This window comes from Takifugu flavidus, chromosome 21, assembly GCF_003711565.1.
Source record: "Takifugu flavidus isolate HTHZ2018 chromosome 21, ASM371156v2, whole genome shotgun sequence".
NCBI classification, from domain to species: Eukaryota; Metazoa; Chordata; class Actinopteri; order Tetraodontiformes; family Tetraodontidae; genus Takifugu; species Takifugu flavidus.
The window spans coordinates 7832515-7850231 of record NC_079540.1 but is presented as its reverse complement, the minus strand read 5'-3'; the positions used below and the strand labels follow the sequence as shown (position 1 = coordinate 7850231).

General features: G+C 50.2%; 2 protein-coding genes across 7 annotated transcripts in view; both read left to right on the top strand.

The window, feature by feature from the left end:
* Position 1: 1 nt before the first annotated feature.
* pygo2 (pygopus homolog 2 (Drosophila)) lies at positions 2-4808 on the top strand. The gene is given in 4 exon segments (XM_057021684.1): positions 2-1018; positions 1590-1642; positions 1812-2025; positions 2028-4808. Coding segments are annotated over 4 exon segments (1746 nt in total). The 5' UTR covers positions 2-966; the 3' UTR covers positions 3455-4808.
* The window catches only part of cgnb (cingulin b), a 16091-nt gene continuing 2014 nt past the window's right edge, over positions 3641-17717 (top strand). Inside the window, exons 1-19 of one of the 6 annotated variants that reach the window (XM_057021674.1) lie at positions 3641-3779; positions 8349-9445; positions 9541-9635; positions 9709-9778; positions 12454-12545; positions 12853-12985; positions 13072-13284; positions 13634-13761; positions 14272-14298; positions 14807-14918; positions 15090-15293; positions 15374-15457; positions 15865-16122; positions 16200-16370; positions 16570-16731; positions 16926-17015; positions 17127-17210; positions 17318-17436; positions 17502-17610. In XM_057021674.1, the coding sequence (XP_056877654.1) occupies positions 3776-3779; positions 8349-9445; positions 9541-9635; positions 9709-9778; positions 12454-12545; positions 12853-12985; positions 13072-13284; positions 13634-13761; positions 14272-14298; positions 14807-14918; positions 15090-15293; positions 15374-15457; positions 15865-16122; positions 16200-16370; positions 16570-16731; positions 16926-17015; positions 17127-17210; positions 17318-17436; positions 17502-17610 (3252 nt within the window). In that variant the 5' untranslated portion in view covers positions 3641-3775. Of the gene's footprint in view, positions 3780-5233; positions 5405-8348; positions 9458-9540; positions 9636-9705; positions 9779-12453; positions 12546-12852; positions 12986-13071; positions 13285-13633; positions 13762-14271; positions 14299-14806; positions 14919-15089; positions 15294-15373; positions 15458-15864; positions 16123-16199; positions 16371-16569; positions 16732-16925; positions 17016-17126; positions 17211-17317; positions 17437-17501; positions 17611-17717 lie in introns of those variants that run through there. The other 5 variants (XM_057021673.1, XM_057021672.1, XM_057021671.1 and 2 more) reach the window with 5 other exon arrangements.

Here is a 17717-nt window from a genome sequence, read left to right as displayed (position 1 = left end):
CTTCCGTCCTGCGTAACGCTCTCGCCTGTCCCTCTTTGTCCGGTGGAGATAGAAGGCCATGACAATTATGGCAAAATTTGCGTTTTTGAATGAATTGTGATTGAATGGTGGATCAACAAGCATACACCGAGTGGACTGGTTTGCTGGCAATGACTCACCAGAGAGTTTCAATTTAAAGGACAGCAGAGCAAGCAACGGAGAAAGGGTACAGTTTGCTTCCAAGACAGTCTGCAAGATGGCTAGCTATCTTCAGTGGTATGCTATCGTTAGCTAGCAAGCTAACGTTAGCATAGCAAACAGCGGTTTTCAAAACACTGTCGAATGAATTATCTCACAGGTGCCGTGTTAGCTAGCATTTAATTGGTTGGTTTTAACCAGTGAAAATAGAAAGAGCACCACATTTATTCAATGTTCAGGTGTTGCGGGGTGAAATCTGAGCCCTGCTAACAAGCCACATTGCATAACGTGGGGTAGTAGGTTTGCCGAAATAGTAACTAGCCTGCTTTAGCTTATCTGGTAAGGTCCTTTTAACTCACATCTGTAACTGATCATTTGGACGGAGGGGTGCTCTGAAACGTGTATGCACTGATCATAAAGCGCAAGTAGCAGATTCTTACTTGTGCCCAGCTAAGATCGCATAGAAACTGCTTGCCACAAGTTTGACCTACTCTAAGTAATCAGCCCCGGTTCATGTTACGTTTATTTGGTGACCAAATCCTGGCGTGACAGACACCGAAAGATATGCAGCTGTAAAGGAGTTTGTAGACCTGGGCCGGCGCAACTATCTCACCTAGTTCCTCTCACCCCAGAGGTATTACCGTGTTATCACCTGTAGCGTCATTGACATGACCTAAAGGCCGATTCCACCTGTTCCCCTCTAATAGCCCTCAAGACGTCGGCATTTTTAACTTTTTTTTCTTGCATATGAACGGTGATATGCCACTTCACCGACAGTCATAATAGCTAATGGCTGCAGAATCGGGGAGACTACTGGCGGGACAAGGAAAGCGGAGCAAAGGTAGGAATTAATTTCACCCATCTCCCAATCAGATCGGACATCATCCATTACTGGGCTGCACAGGGCTGCACTGGTGCTGTTAGCAAATCCCTTCTCGCCTCTCCCATATGTAAACTTCACGACTGTCTCCGGTGGTGGCTCTTCTGGCGGAGTCCATCTGTGAATGGGGTCCACGCCTCTCTCGCTATCAATGTCCCTTCAACTCCGTTTCCTCGTCCTCATGTCTTCGTCTCTTCCTGTACCCCTCATTGATTTAACCTCTCCTGCCTCTGTTTCGCGGCCTCTCTCCCCCTTCGCCTGGGTCATTTTCGGCTGATGATAATGGTGACGGTGATGATAATGCCTGGATGTTCAGCATCTTGTCCTCATGCCAGTCTATGTCCCATCATTGAATCCATCCCAAATGTTGGACCTGAGAAAGGGGCCCTAGGTCTAAAGCTGCTCTACTCTGTCACTAAGGGGTATTGGCCAGTCCAAATGTCAATGCTGGGTCTGAGTGGTGGGCGGATCCTCTGTCGAGGCCTTGTGATTAACGTGGGGGCTTTCTTTTCTTCTACATCAAATATTCCAGCTTCACAGATGAAGAGCCCGGAGAAGAAAAAGGCAAGGAAGTCCACCTCGCAGGTAATCTACGTTTATACGCAGTTGAGTGTCCTTCAGAATGTGGACCACTCCTGAGACCTGGACCAGGAGCAGGAGCAGGAGCAGCGGGCCGTGTTAGACTCCAGTCCTCTGAGCTTCCGGGTTTCCTGGCGCTGACACAAGCAAATCTGGCTTTTCTTGGTTGTTTCAGGCGGCGGGGTTCTCCCACCTCACCGAGTTCGCGCCCCCCCCCACGCCGATGGTGGACCACCTGGTGGCTTCCAACCCCTTTGATGATGATTTTGGGCCGCCGTCCAGACCTGGCGGGGCTGGCGGCCCGGGTCCATTCCTTCCGAACGCAGGGGCGGGTGGTGCTGGGGGGTACGGTGGTGGAGGCAGAATGGGCGGCGGCATGGGGTTCATGGGAGGCCGGGGGGGCCAGGCGGTGGTCAGCCTGGAAGGAGGCCACCGTTCGGACCCCCGGCCAACGCCGGACCGCACCACCAGCTAGGATTTGGAGGAATGCCTGGCTTTGGAGGCGGTGGTGGGGGGGGTTCTGGGGGAGGAGGGGGTGGCTTCCCCCCCGGGGGCCCCTCTCAGTTTAATATGCCACCAAACTTTAGTCCTCCTATGCACCCCGGACCTGGGTTCAATCCCATGCTGTCTCCAGGGGCTATGGGAGGCCCGGGGGGAGGAGGGGGGCCACCCCACCCACGCTTTGGAATACCTCCGCAACAGCAGCACGGACAAGGAGGACACCCATTCAACAGCCCGCCGTTACCTGGTGGCGGAGGTCCCCGAGGGCCCCCGCATGGTCCGTTGCCTCCAATGGGAGGGGGCATGGGTCCTGGGATGAACATGATGGGCGGCATGGGTGGGGGCCCTGGGAGCAACATGATGGGAGGCATGCCAGGCATGCCCTCCCAAGGACAGTTCCCTCCCTCACAGGACGGCCCGTACCCCGGTCCCAGTCCTCCAGGACCAGGCAGCGAGGATGGTAAGAACTTTGGCCCGGGGGGGCCACCGCCCGGGCCCCAGCAGCAGCAACAGCTGGGTCTCAATCCAAACGGGCCCCCTCCTACTAATACTACTCCCGGCCCGCCTCCAAACTCTGGTCCCCCTCAGCCGGGGGGAGGCTTCCCTGGTCATCATGAGGTGCAGCAGGCCAACACCAACACGCCCGGTCAGCCCCCGTCGGGACCCCCCCCTCCCAACCCCAACTCTTCCCCTCCCGGGCCCCTGAACGGCTCGGGCCAGCCGCAGCACGCGCCGCCGGGTCAGCTCCAGGCCTCCAGTAACGCCAACGCCTCCAACGCCAACGCCTCCAGCCAGCAGCAGCAGGCCACGCCTCCCAGCTCTGCTCCCGGGTCGACCCCCTACAGCCAACAGAACAACACTCCCAATGCCGGCGGTCCGATGCCCAACGCCGCCCCCAACGCAGCTCAGAACAACATCGCCAACAACAACGGGGGCAACACTCCCGGCAGCAACCCCAACCCCCCCTCCAACTCCACCTCTACTCCAAACACTCAGTCTCCGTTGCCCCCCGGTCCCGCCGCCCCCTCTTCCGGTCCCGGTTCTGGTCCTGGGAAACTGGGTGGCTCCGGGATGGTCTTCCCCTGCGGCCTCTGCATGGCGGAGGTGCACGACGACCAGGACGCCATCCTCTGCGAGGCGTCCTGCCAGCAGTGGTTCCACCGCGACTGTACGGGCCTGACGGAACCAGCGTACGGGCTGCTGACGCGGGAGAGCGCCGCCGTCTGGGCCTGCGACTTCTGCATCAAGACCAAGGACATTCAGGCCGTGTTTGTGCGCCAAGGCCTGGGGCAGCTGGTGGCGGCCAACGAGAGCTGAGCCCCGGGCGGACAGCGTTGCCCCTGATCCGATCCGATCCGATCCGATCCGATCCTCTCCACCAGCCCTTTACCGTCGCTAACGGAGAAACACTCACTCGTTCACGCTTATATTTGGCACTTTGAGTGACTCCAGGCTAACGCTTTTTTTGTTTTTCCTCCCACGCTAAAGGAGCTAAGTCACGATGAATGTTGAAGCTACGATCCTCCAGACATTCAGCCGACCAGCAAAGCACTGACACCAACACACTACCTCACACACCTGAGATTGACCGGCACGGATTCTCCCACACACACCCGCTTCGGTTTACTCGTGCATCTCATGAGTAGGTTGAAATTCACACACACACACACACACCACACGAGGAATCCCAAATCATCAAGTCCCCCCCCCTTACCGCCGTGTGTTAAAGAGAAACAAACCTTTCATATCTTTAAAGTGAATTAGTCGCCTTTCACATGGGGGGGGGGTTCTAATATTACTTTTCATTACTTTTCGTTTTTTTTTTTAATTGCATGAAAACGAATGGAAAATGCCTCCGTATCATAACGTTATATATAAAAAGGTGGGGGGGGGGTCTATTGCACACAGACATTCACACATCACGACTATTTGTGTCATCTTCGACCCAGTGCTGATTAACCCAAAGCAGACTCCAGAACAGCTGTAAATATCGGGGGGAACGTTTGCCCGCCGCTCGCCACATATTTGACCAATGAGCAACTCAAAAAGCCGAACTTGTGTCGCGGTCGTATAAAGTGTGACGGTTTCATCCTTTTCTTGCTTTTTTTTTTTTTTTTTAACCCAGGACAGTTGAGTCGTCATTTGCAGTTGTGTCTCCTGTACACGTGAATTGTGAAATCAGTGCTTTTGGGACGGTGTTGGCATATTGAGCAGTGGCGTCAGGTCACGTGTGGATATTAAAGATGAGCAGCAGGAGGCGGTTGCATGTAAACCAATGCAGTAACTGTGATTTGATTCTGTCCATCATTCTGGCCTCATCGCTGCAACGGGCCTTGAAGTAGACCAAATATCTTAAAGAGCGCAAAATGCCCATTTTACACGTTTTGCTCAAAGAATATAGTGTTTATATCTGTTCTCTTTCCTTCCTTTACGATGTCCGAGTTGCCTTTCTTTCTTTCTCAGCTCTGATTTTTGTACTGGTATTGTGCTGTGTTGTTGCTTTGCTCTGGCGCCTCCTAGTGTAACTTGGAGGAACCAGTTTATCCCTTAACAAAAGGGGAAGGGAAAGGTACTGAAGTTAGTTTTTTTTGTATCCGTCTGTCCTTTTTAAAATCCACATTTTATTTTTTGCTAATATGTCGTATTAAAATGAGGGTTGTAACAAAGACAATCTCATTATTTCTCCAAGAAATACCAAATGAACAGTATTTAGACACCTTCAGGTATTTTTTAGTAGAAACCAATAGCTCAAAATGTAAGTAAGAGTTTACGAGAACGACGTTTTAGTGGTAAATCCTTCTCTTTTTAAGGATTTTGAGTTCCTGGTAACATTTTTATGTAATCCCGCTGAAATAAGTGTTCAAATCAACATAAAAGTTTCAATTTTCACTGCAGTAGCGCCAACAACACACAAATGACCGAAATGTTAACAATGATTGACTCATTTTAATGCAATTGTGGCATAACACGCAAGTGCGGCGTCTTAAACACGCACCTTCCGCATGTGGTGATCCCGGAGAGGGAGGCCACGCCCCCCGGTACCCGCCAACCAATGGCGGGGCTCGTGGGCGGGGCGGACGGAGACTCCACTGTTGGCAACAGGTTGCACTGGTAACGAGGTGCGGGGGAGGGAGGGGGGTATGTTTCCCGATGTCCTCTCTCCATTTATCATCTTCCTCATCCCGCAAACACCGTCGCGAGCTGCTGCCGCGGCTCTACACCCCGCACCGAGGAGGGAGGAAGGCTGAGGAGCCGCATCACGCACAGGTGCGGTAGATTATACGAGTGTTTACACAGCTGCTTCCTTTCCCAATCAACTCGCGTTCACTTTCTTGTTTTCTTTTGGGAAAGTGCCGGGAGAGTTAATACGGTTGTTTATCTGCCCGGATATTTAAGCGTCAAAGGGCACCTGTAGCCGTCACGTGCATCTGTCTTTCCGTGCGCGTTGTTTTCCCTCCGCTCACGACCCAAAAAAGTCTCCTGTATCCAAGAAAATCGTTTGTTTTTGCATTTCTCGTTTTCCCTGGTTTGGTTGCACCTTTGCGCGCGCTCCCTGTAGGTCCTATATATACGTGCGTGTGTGTGTGCGCGCGCACGCTCTAATTGGATCGGACCGCGCTGCGTAAAGAGGATATGAGCCGCTATTACATTAGGGGGACGCTCGAAATAGGATGTGACGGAAGCTGCGTCGCTTGTTTACTTTGTTGCTCCGCGCGTGAAGCGCGTCGCGGCGGTTTCGACAGTGCGCGTGCACCGATACTGGTTGACCGGATAGGTGGGTGTGACGTAATTGATGTGAGCAGACAGGTGCTGTGGACGTTATTCCATTAAATCTGCTGGTTTTTAGGCGTCTTTATTGAGGCCAAATCACCTTTGACGTGTTTTTTATACAGTGAGTCTAAAACTTTAAAGGTGTACATGTAAACATGGCGCTCGCCGTTGCCATGGTGTTTTTATTTGACACAAGCGACCGACCCTCCTGGATCATAATAAATAGACCTTCACCGAATGTTACTTGCATAAACTTGGGAAACGATGTTTTAGCACTGTTTCCCCATTAGTAAGATTAAATTTGTTTAGGTAGAAATGGCTTCTGTTTGGAGTTCGGGAGTGTTGTTTGATTTCGGCTTGTAAATTACTAAAACGAAAGCGGTTTGCGTGATTCTAACAGTTTATCTGCTAAGAATGTGGCTTTGGCCGTGAGAGCAACAAACTGCAACCTCTCAGAGCGTCATGGACATCTGCAGGAGTAACACACACAGTCCACCATCGCTCCGACACTGCAATTAAAATCTGACTCAAACTGAGTGGAAATTCTATCAAACACGTTACTTTTTTGGCTTTGTGTGTCCTTGTGTCTCTACAGTGAGTTCATTTGTTTTGGCTCCTACTAATCAAGCTGATATTCTAAATTTCTGCTTCCCTCACTATCATCAAGTCTGAGCTTTGGTCCAGGTGCTCACTTCCAGTTATCATTTCATTGACGCCCGTCTCCTCATTTAAGTGGCCTACTGACATTGATTTTAAGCAAAACAACCACATCTGGTTTCCAAGGGCCTCCTCTTCTCTTCCGTGCTGCCCAAGGGCAGAAGGAACTGCTGCACAGGACCAAACGGTAGATGGCGGCTAGCTGTAGCCACGCGGACGAGCCCGTTTGGTAGCATTCCTCTCCGTGTTGACACAGCCCATCCTTGTGACAAGAGATACGACGGCGCTCAGCCACTGACAGCGCAACATTTCCAACAGCCGGGCCTTTGTGTGACCTGAGATCAGCAGCTCCAACGCCCCCCCTCAATAAATAAATCAGACAGTCTTATCTTCTTTTTTTGCAGCATAAAAGGAAGGCTGTATTTTAAAAAATAAAATCTTTGATGTCCAGAGTGCAAAAGTGTGGCAGCCCAGCTGACTCTGGCTGTGTGAGGACGGGGATATGAAAGTGTTTTTGCCTCCTAATTAGCCTCTTCACTTCTCTATTTTCTCCCTACGTGGACAGATTTTTTTTCTCACGTCCAGACTTTATAGTTAACGCTGCCCTAGTTCTCAGTTTCCTCTTAATCTCTCCTTATTATTACAAATGCAAACCACGCGCAATGCACTGTGTGAAGGGACCAGCTGGAATCCCAGGAATGCTTTTTTAGTTAAAACAAAGAGCGACTTTGATTCTCCCATCTGACCTCATTGCCAGTCAAGGTGCTTTGTTACTCTATAACCAGCTAGTCAGTTAGTCTTATATTTTAGTTCCTGACAGTCAGACAGAAGTACGGGAACCTCGTTTGGGCCGAATGTGCACTGGCGAGTTTAGGCAGCACTTGAATTCAGGTAAAGTGCTTTGATGTGGTAATATGGGGAGTATTTTAGTCACCCTGCACTGAATGTACGTACCAGATGAGGAATGCACTGCAGCACCCTGACCATAGCCTGTGTGTGTGCGTGCGTGCGCGTGCACGTGCCAGTGCGGCTCAAAGTAAACAGTCTATGCCTGAGTGACTCTTCTTTGAAGTCTGTTGGCTGTGAAGTCGCGTTGCAAAGGGGGAGAGATGGGAGAGGGTCCATTCCTGACATAACCCCAGTGTTTAATGCTCCACAGCGTCTGGACAATAGGAGGAGTGATCTTCTCCTCTTAGTGTTCATCACCAGGCTCATTTTCAGGGGCGGATGCTTGTGGGTCCCACAGTTAACAATGAAGCTGTCCGTCACTTCTCCACCAGCCGAGGATCCGTTTGCAGGTTCTTATTAAAAAAGAAGGGGTTTAGTTTTGGATATAAATGTTTGGCTCCTTCAGTTGTACACGTCTACATGACAAAGTGTAATAGAGCAGCAATAACTGTTGTAATTACAGGCAGAAACTTGTCACTGATGCTCAATAATGAGGTTGCAGTTAGTAGGATTTAACCTTTACTCTCCTTCCAAACACGCCCTCGAGAAAAAGTGTAAATGCATATTTGACATAGCTTGACTCCACTTTGCTGTGGTTGAGAATGAACCGAGCCTGCAGAGGAGACCTGCTTCATCATCATCATCATCTTCATCATCCTCATCATCATCGTGATGCAGCAGCAATTGTCCGCTGTCACACGGTGGTTATTCCACCCAACATCTGGAAACACATAAACACATTGGAGCTGGAAGGCAAATGTTAACAGCTGAATGAAAAGGTCCAGTGTTTCATCTCATTTACATCTGCTCCCCCCCCCCACCCTCGTCTGTTCAGGCTACGCGCACAGAAACCAGGAAGTCGATATGAGCAACCTCTCCACCGACAAGAAGCCTCTCGTGGATTACGGAGTTCAGATCCGCTTCATCAAAGATCTCCACGACACCGGGGGAGGTTATTCCGATAAATCGAGAACAAACGGCACCGCGGCTCCTCCCTCAAATAAGTATGGGGTAGCTGTCAGGGTCCAGGGCATCTCTGGGCAGCCTTACGTGGTCTTGAAAGACGGAGAGAAAGGGGACTCGTATGGAGTCCAGCTGAACACCCCCAGCCCCACCCCAGGACCACCGTCACCCGTCAGCAGCCTCACCAGGCCGAGCAAAGAGCCAGCAGAAGTCTCAAACCCCTACAGTCCTGCTGCAGGTGCAACTCACTCCCCAGCTTCTCCAGCAGATGATGAGGATGGGGAGATCTTTGGAAGCCCTCTCAAAAGACCCCCGGGGGACGGCCAGGCAGGTACACAAGGGGAGGAGGAAGGGGACACCGGGAGAGACGGAGATGCAAATAAGTCAAAAGCTGAACCCCAAATAAAAGCAGCAACCAAAGCGGCAAAGAACAAAGATTTGCTTCATGAGGGGGAATATAATGAAGCGGGGCTTAAACCTGTCCGATTAAACGGCGTGGAGCCCACCAGGGGCAAGGCGCCCAGCTTTGGGGTCACGAGTTCTCTTGGGAGAAAAGTAGAAAAATCCACGCCGCAGTTTGAACCCCCGGCAACGGCCCAGGATGAGCCCGTCTCCCCGGTGGACACCAACCCGCTGACGCCCATCACCAAGCTAATCAGCAAGTTCAACAACGGGACAACGGGCGGCGGGCAGCAGGCGCGGGGCCGCTCCGGGGCGAGGCAGCGGCTCAAGTTTGACCAGCGCACACGCTCCAGAAGTCTCGACGCCAGGAAAGACGTGGAGCCCAGCGCTTCCCGTGCATCTCCCCCTTCTCCCGCTGTCAACCCCTACGCCGCTCCGCTGTCCAGCTCCGCCTCTGTCGGCCCGGCAAAGGGCTCTGCGTCCGTTTCCAACGCGACCGCCGTCGAGGCTCCCAAGCAGAGCTTTACGTTGCCAGGGAAATCTGTAGAGAAGCAGACCGCTGCAGCGGTGAGAAAACCTGTAAGTGCCAGCAGTTTCTGGTTTAACCCCCCCCCCCCCCACCCCCAATGTTTTGAAGCATGTTTCACCATCTTTGTTTGAAGGCGATTCCTCCACGAACCATGAATCCAAGCGCAGTCGTCAGCCATGACGGATCCCCGATCAAGCAAGCGACCTTCAGCGTCCTTAAAGATGATGGGTAAGTGATGCTGCGGATGTTTGACCGCTGCCCGTGTGGTACCAACGCCGTCCCCTCTCGCCCGCCTCAGCAGCCCCCCCGACAGCGAGGCGTCTCTCAAACGGAAGGCCGACCTCATCTACGAGACCACCAACACCTATAAGGTACTGATGCTGGTCGGACCCGTTCCGTTCTTTTTGTAGATCTAGGAAAACAATTACTTTCAATTATTAACAATTATTCGCTGGATTCAACAGTGAAACATATTTTTAATCAAATTATGGTTGGGATTTACAGATTCAGCAGATTCAAACTATCCTCTATTAGATCCTCTATTAGCGTATGGATGTATATCTATTAGATATGATGCTATAGATTCTGTTCTCAGGAGACATTTTGATTAAAAAGGACCTTCTTCTGTCTTCTTTGTTTTTTGTGTTTGGCTTTTGTAAAAGTCTATAAAAATGTTTAATTTATTTGGCCATAAGTGTGACAGAAAATACTACAACAACTAATACTACTAATAATAACAGCAACAATAATAATAATATTAATAACAGGAGGAAGAAGACAAGCAATGGCCCCCAAAGCTTCACATCAAACCCTCAGTGCTGCAGCTGCGGCACTGAAGTTAGCAGATCTTATCCTGTTAAAACCAACATTCTACTTTTGTGGGCCACTAATGTCAGCGAAGCCGCCGCTGATGACTCCTCTGTCCATTTAGGTGCCGTGTCTGCACTTTTCTGCCCTTCTGACACCAGAGAGCAACATCGACGAGCGCTCGAGTGCACGTCTTCTGGTGAATTTGCATGGTTTTGCATAAATCTCCATGCAGAAGTTATTGCTGTGTGTGCGTTACGCACGTTTCAGTGTGTATGTTCCCTTGTTTTGCACTTGCGACCGGAGCTGCCTGAGACTCGTTTGCTCGACCGTCTCCAGGCAACGATGCACCTGCAGAGCAGAGCGGTTTGAGGGCTTTGAGAGCCATCAATAATTGAGTTAGACTGGAACCCAGCACCATATGGGGGCAAGCTTACTGGATAGATCAGATCCTTCTCCTTGGAGGGTTTTTTTTTGGGGGGGGGGTGCTTTTTGTGGTGGCAGGAACCAGGCTCAGATAGCTGTAGAGGCTCATTTCTGTTTCAGCATCATTTGAGCTCCTTCAGGAGCAGCGAGGGCTGCTGATATTTCCAACTCAAACTGCAGCGTGAAGGGTCTTATACAGTTGGTTTTTCTGTATTTTGTGGGTGTTTTCACTCTTTCGCCCAGGGCTGTTTAGCTTTTATTGCTGCTTTCAAGCCCAATCATCCGCTTTGTCTGAAGTGGGAGCAGATCAGAGCGGGACGATGATGACATGAGTGTGTTGTGCACATAGGGCTCATCAAAAAAGTGCTTGCAGCGGCGTCCAGTGTTTACCCCTTTATTTCAGCGAGCTCTTTGATGCAGAAAGTCTCCCAAGTGCAGTTGTAGGGGTTACTTTCCCTTGGTGCTGCTAATGTCTGAGTCTTTCTAAGTGCTGGCGTGTTGTGTGGGTTTAATGCAGTGTTACCGCTTTAATGCAGTGTTGCCACTTAATGGGTGTCAGTGGGAGAGTGATGGAATTAATGGGATGACACCCTGATGGAGTTTGTTGTTTGTTCTGTTTCTTCAGACCTTTTCATGCTAAATGCAAATAACCACATTAAAACACGCAGCAAAACGCGTGATCTCTTTTTTGCCCCACGCTCTGGTAATAGTAGATGCCAGTGCACTATTTTCTAATTTGCAACTTTAGGATTTAACAATAAGCTTTTTAAAGTTCATCCATGAATCGCTGAAACACCTGGAATGTGTCTGAACAGCCCTAATTTGCTTCTTGTCTCTTCTGCCCGTGTCATGAGGGTCAATTACAACTCGGTTCCATCACCATACGTGTGTAATATTTCCGATTGAACGATTTAAGAATGGCGAGAACCGTTCGTATGCACCCGCTGGAGCAAAGCTATCAATGCTAAATCAGCTGCCTTTGATCCGGCGTTTATTGAATCTCTTTTGCATCATGTAATCCCACCACCCTCTAATATTTAAATGAGCTCTTTTAATGCAATTCAACAGGGCTTAGAGCTCCCTTTTCTGTGAGAGATGATTAACTGACACGGATCCAGCTGATGCAATTCATTCAGAGCGCTTGTGTGTCGTCTGTGATATGTTATCTGTCGTTAATTATCTCTATAGGGGACGGTTGAAATGTCCCCGGACAGGATTATCTGCAGGGAACAAGACAAAAACGAGGCAAATTTGAACAAAATGATTCTGGTGTCACTATCAGGGAGAAAGAGCAACCCTACAAGGTTCTCTGAAGAGTGCCACAGCTTATGAGCCTCCCATTATCTCTTGTGTTTCTCCCTATAATGAGTGTGTAGGATGAGCCTGGGAAGGGTTTCATGGGCAGATGCTGCACTCATACAGCCTTTTCAGCGAGCCTTGTCGAGCAGGAGAGGAGTGTGGGCGACGCTGCTCCGCTCCCCTGCAGCCTGCCAGACAGACACTGGCGTTAACGGAGGGAGGCTGTCTTTATTATTTTTGATGATGTTGGAACACAATGGTGGGGTCTGTTCTCCCAAAGAAGTTTTGGCTGTTAGAAACTGGGGCGAGGAATCCGAGGCAGGTCTTTATATAAAGTTCCCAGTGATGCCTCAGGTATAGGCAGGGTTGACAGGGACACTTTGTTGCAGAGTTTCCAGTTATTTTCTCCACGCCTCTCTGCTCTGTCTTTGTCCTCTTCCTTCGTTGTCTCACCCTCACATCCCGTCACACTTTCATTTTTTTTTTTAACATGTGTATTGATATTGTTCTGAAGGGAGACACAGATGGGAGCTTCAAAAAGGAGAACCACACGCTTCAGGAGCAAGTCAGTCACTTCAGAAAAGAGCTGCAGCAGGCACATGATGAGTAAGTGTGTGTGTGTGTGTGTGTGTGTGTGTGTGTGTGTGTGTGTGTGTGTGTGTGTGTGTGTGTGTGTGTGTGTGTGTGTGTGTGTGTGTGTGGTGTGTGTTCTTGGGTTTGTATGAGGACCAGAATATGTGCGAGTCCTTGGAAATTTGAAGGTCTGTTTGAGGGTTAAGGCTGGGATTCTGATGGTGGGGTTGGGGTTTAGTTGTGATGGTTAGGTAGAACCTGGGGCTGGACGAGGTCAAGGAAGGTACTGACAAAGCAGTCACACACGTGCGCACACATTTACGCGCGTGCTTGCGTGCAGGCTGGCCATGGAACGCATGTCCAGAGAGGCGGCGGAGTCCCGTCTCCATCTACTTGAGGATCAGCTGGCTGAGCTTCAGGAGGAACTGAGGAGGGTTTCAGAAACCTCGTTTCACCCAGACTCGCTGCAGACGGTCATTGCACACACACACACACACACACACGCACACACACACACAGAACATACCAGAGCCAGGCTCCAACTCGTGTCTCCCTACAGGATGTGATGACTCTGCAGGCCGACCTGGCCGAGGCCACCATGCTGCGTCAGCGTCAGGAGGAGACCCTGCGCCTGCGGGAGCGGGAACTGACTGCCCTGAAGGGGGCGCTAAAGGAAGAGGTGGAGTGCCACGACAAAGAGATGGAGGCCCTGAGGGAGCAGTACAGTCAGGACATGGACAGCCTGAGGAGCACCATGGAGGAGTTCACACAGGTGAATTCAGCATTATTAAAATTCTCAGGTTGGAATCAAGCAATTCCAATTCTTATTAGGGTGAAAAACATTCTAAACTTTCCCCTTTATAGGGTATTTTTGATAGTGTCATGAAGTCAGACAAAGCTCAGCCTTCAAAGTTAGAAAAGAGAATCTTTCTTTGATTTCAGTGTAACTTTTCCAGTTGATTTTCAGCGACAGAGTTTCTGCAAGTTGCGTATTTAAGTTTAACGGGAATAGATTGTAACACACTTTTGGAATTTTGGTGCAACCTTCTCCGAGAAAATCCAGAAAACAGTGTCCCGTTCTATGAGAGCAGACAGATTTTTTATATTCTTTTTTCTGTCAGTCCCAGGACAAGATAGAGGAGGAGCGGGAGAGGGTGAATGCCTCCATTGTATCCTTGGAGGAAGAGCTGGAGAGCTGCAGAGATCAGGGAAAACAGTGGAAGATGCAGTTGCAGTCGACCTCGCAGGAGTAAGTGGCTACATTTGAACAATTGTGTTGGGCAGAGGCGCCCAAATCCAGTCCAGGACCGGGTTTTCTGTCCTATTTCTGCCTGGTAGGACAGAAACTTCTCAACTGTGGCCCTGGAGGACCGGATTTGGGCGCCCCCATGTAGCGTATACATTTGGTTTGACCGCATAATGATGGAAGATGAGGTGAACGTTAACAAACTTATGTACCTCAAAAGAGTCAGAAACAAAGGTGCTGTGAGGTGGAGAACGTGCACTTCTGAGCTCGGAGGCTGAACGATGAAGAACGTTGCTTTGATTCTGTAAAAAACCCAAAACGGCACAGATGCTTGAACAAGCCTCAGCATCGGTGAAACATGAAATGGGTGTCATTTTTTTATATTTCCGATCGGAGAATATGTTTTTGACTTCCCAGAAGCTATTGATGATTCTGTTTTTAGTTTGGCAGCCTGCGGGATTTATCCCGTGGTTAATCCCTACACTGTTTTCACTCCACTTTTCATCTTGGCAGGAGCAGGAATCACATCAACTATGAAATGTGAGGAAGGAAAAATCGATTTCACTGAGTCTGGTTTGAGTAGCTTTAGCCTAGTTTCACAAAAGCAGCTGATCGTGATCGGAATAGGATGTTTTCCTGAAAATTCACTTGAGAAGCTCCATTCTCAGAGAGGATTTTGGATCGGATGACGTGTGCTTCCGTCATCCGATGGAGAAGTCCTGATGTAGCGGTGATTCAGCGAAAACAAACCTAATCACACCAGGCAGTCGACATTAACAATTTGAATTAATTGATTTTATTCTGCCATCCAATCAGAACAAATCTGTATCCTGATTGCTAATCACATCTGATTGTTTAGCGCCATAGTTTATTTGTGGTTTGTCTTTGGAGTGTGCACGTGTGATTATATTCTAGAGCTCTGTGTGTGTGTGTGTGTGTGTGTGTGTGTGTGTGTGTGTGTGTGTGTGTGTGTGTGTGTGTTCATTATTCATCTCCTCTGTGAGGAGGTTTCTCTGCATCTCTCTTTATATCTGATTTGCTTCTTCAGGCTGCAACAAACGCGCCTGGCGAAGGACGAGCGCGAGCGTGAGCTGAAGGAGCTTCAAGATTCACTTCTCGCCATGAAGAAACAGGCGCCCGCTTCCGATTCGTCGTCAAGGGTAATTCACATTTTCACGTTCTCATTTCAATCAGCAGGCAGAATTCAGATTATATCTACAGTGTGGGCGAAGCAGGATCTGTCGCCTGTGTGTTATCGTGCGTTATCGTCCTCGTGCGCTTGTTTCAAAAGCTTTTACATTCGTCTCATTTTAAAAAAAATATATTCTCAGGAGCTTCAAGATGCTCTGAGGCAAGCTCAGGCTGATCTAGACAAACAGAGGCGGGAGTTGAACGAGAAGAAGGAGGAACTTCAAGGCCTGAAAAGAGCGAGCAGCGAGAAAGAGGCGGAGCTTCTGTCCGAGGTCAGAAGGTTGAAGGAGCAGTCCCTGAGGGACAAGGCCGAGCTGGAAAAGGCAGTGGAGAGGGCCAAAGAGGTGACCGCACGCACATTCAGGAGCAAAGCGTGGCCGTGACCCTCACACACAATCTCTGTCCCGTCCACTCGTGTCTGCAGTCAGGAAAGGCGGGCACCGACCACGCGATGAGCCAGGAGCTGCAGGAAGCAAACGCCCGCCTCAGAGAGCGGCTGGCCCGCATGGTACCTCACACACAGCTGCACACATGTGAAGTAACGCACGCTCGATTATCTGTAGATGCAACCAAACACAAGGATCCACCTCAGTCCCAGTTCTTCATTAAATGCTCATTATATCTAATTTGCCTTTGCCAGTCTAATGGAACCCTGCACGTGCACGTGCACCGACTGCCCCTATATGCGCATGAGGCCACAAATCATTGATCGATAATTATGGGTGATGCATCCGTGTGATCATGAATCCCTCCAAGGTCTTACAGAATTAACTAATGGTTTAATTATTCAGAGCATTTTTTTTCCACGAGTGCTCGTTGGTGCACAAAATACTTTTGCTTTGCTTATTTTTACTCTTCGCATGATTAGAATTTTGATATGAAGAGCTGGAAAAACCACGAATGTTCTTTCACCAGTCAAAGCTTCACTCCAGTGCCCCCCGCTCTTCGGAGGCCGAGGAGGCAATGGAGGTCCTGGAGGACGAGAACCGCTCCCTGAAGTCTCAGCTGGAGGAGGCCAAGAGAGGAGCCAACCGCCTCAGCAAGGAGAGGGACGAGCTCAGCCAGCGGCTGGAGGAGAGAGACCTGGAGCGGGAGGTGCTGAAGAGGGGCAAGAGTGATCTGGAGGAGCAGAAGAGGCTGCTTGACCGAGCCCTGGAGAAGATCAACAAAGAGGTAGGTCCATTTTTCAGCCACGGTTTGTGATACGCAAAGGCCTGATCCACCCGCCGCCGCGGTTCTGCTCGCACCAGATGGAGATGATGATGGAGGATTCTCGCCAGTCGGTGGCTGCCCTGCAGTCGCAGCTTGACGACTATAGGGAGCGCTCCAGGAAGGACCTGCAAGAGGTCCAGCGCAACAACAAGGACCGGCTGGTAGAGCTGCAGAGGGCTCAGAACAACCTCAAGGCCCAGCAAGACGAGGTGGGAACACGAGGGTTGAATAAGCTTAAACCATCACGCTCAAACAAACGTCTTCATGTTTATTTGAAGACATCTGCGTGCACGAGTAGCGTCCAATCATCATGAAAGAAACCCTTAGTTTGAATGAATTGTCAGGACGTGTGTTTAGGTTGCTATGGTAACTAAGATGGCCCTCTTCTTCACTTCGCTTCGACTTCAGGTTTCTCGTCTGAAGAAGGAGCTGCTGGTGTGCTGTGAGGAACGAGACAGCGCCCAGCTGGAGCGAGATCTCCTCAACAACCGTTTCAAACATCTGGAGACTGAACTGGAAGCAGAAAAGAGCGCTCACACTGAGCGCACCCGAGAGGTCAGGAGTCTGGAGGTGAGTCTCGGGTTCTCTGCTCCTGAAGAGAGTAAAATAAGGCCTTCACCTTCCTTTGGTGAAAGCAGTTTCTGCCTGGTAGGACACAAAACCCGGCTTGGATCCGACCTTCGAGGACTGGATTCCAGACATAATGAATGTGACGTGTCAGGGGTTGGTGTGGAAAATAAGCGTGTCTATCTTTGTGCATGAAGGATAAAATCAAGACGCTGGAGATTGAACTGGATGAGGAACGGAGCAGCCTGGAGCTCCTGAACGACCGCATCTCCCGCAGCAGAGATCAGGTGTCACGTGAACACGCAGTCACAGCAAATAAGATGGAAGCATTCCAAAATGGCGGCGACCAGCGCAGTCGGCCCGTCTGAACATCACTTTCTCCACCGTCTTCGCCACAGGTGGACCAGCTTCGCTCAGAACTAATGCAGGAGCGTTCAGAGAGACACGACCTGGAGATGGATAAGAGTGCACTGGAGAGACAGGTACCGTTCCCAATCCCCGTCCAGGGTGCACGCAAACTCCAGAGGTTCTGAACAGTTAAGAGCAGCTTTCCTCGCAATGTGTGATGAATCTCGCTGACTGGTAACAGCTGAAGGAGCTGAAGAGCCGCATAGCAGACATGGAGGGACAGGCGAGACCCTCAGCTGGACTCACGCTGCTGGAGAGCAAGGTTCAGGAGCTGGAGGAGCGGCTGCGCAGTGAAGAAAGGTAACAGCCAGGCAGATGGGTTTCACCAGAACACACCAGAACAAAGCGGTTGTGAACGTCCTCAGAGAGAAGAGCAGCATCTTGGCGTCACAGCGACGGATGGAGAGGAAACTGAAGGAGCTGAACGCCACTTTAGACCAGGAGAGGATCCAGCATGTGGAGCAGAGAGACCAGGTACCAGCCGCACCCCCGGTGTTCTGTGGGGCTGTTGCATTTGGGAGGGTTACAAACTAAATCTAATCATCTTTCAAAGCAAATTTGGGGTTAAATGGAGGTTTGAA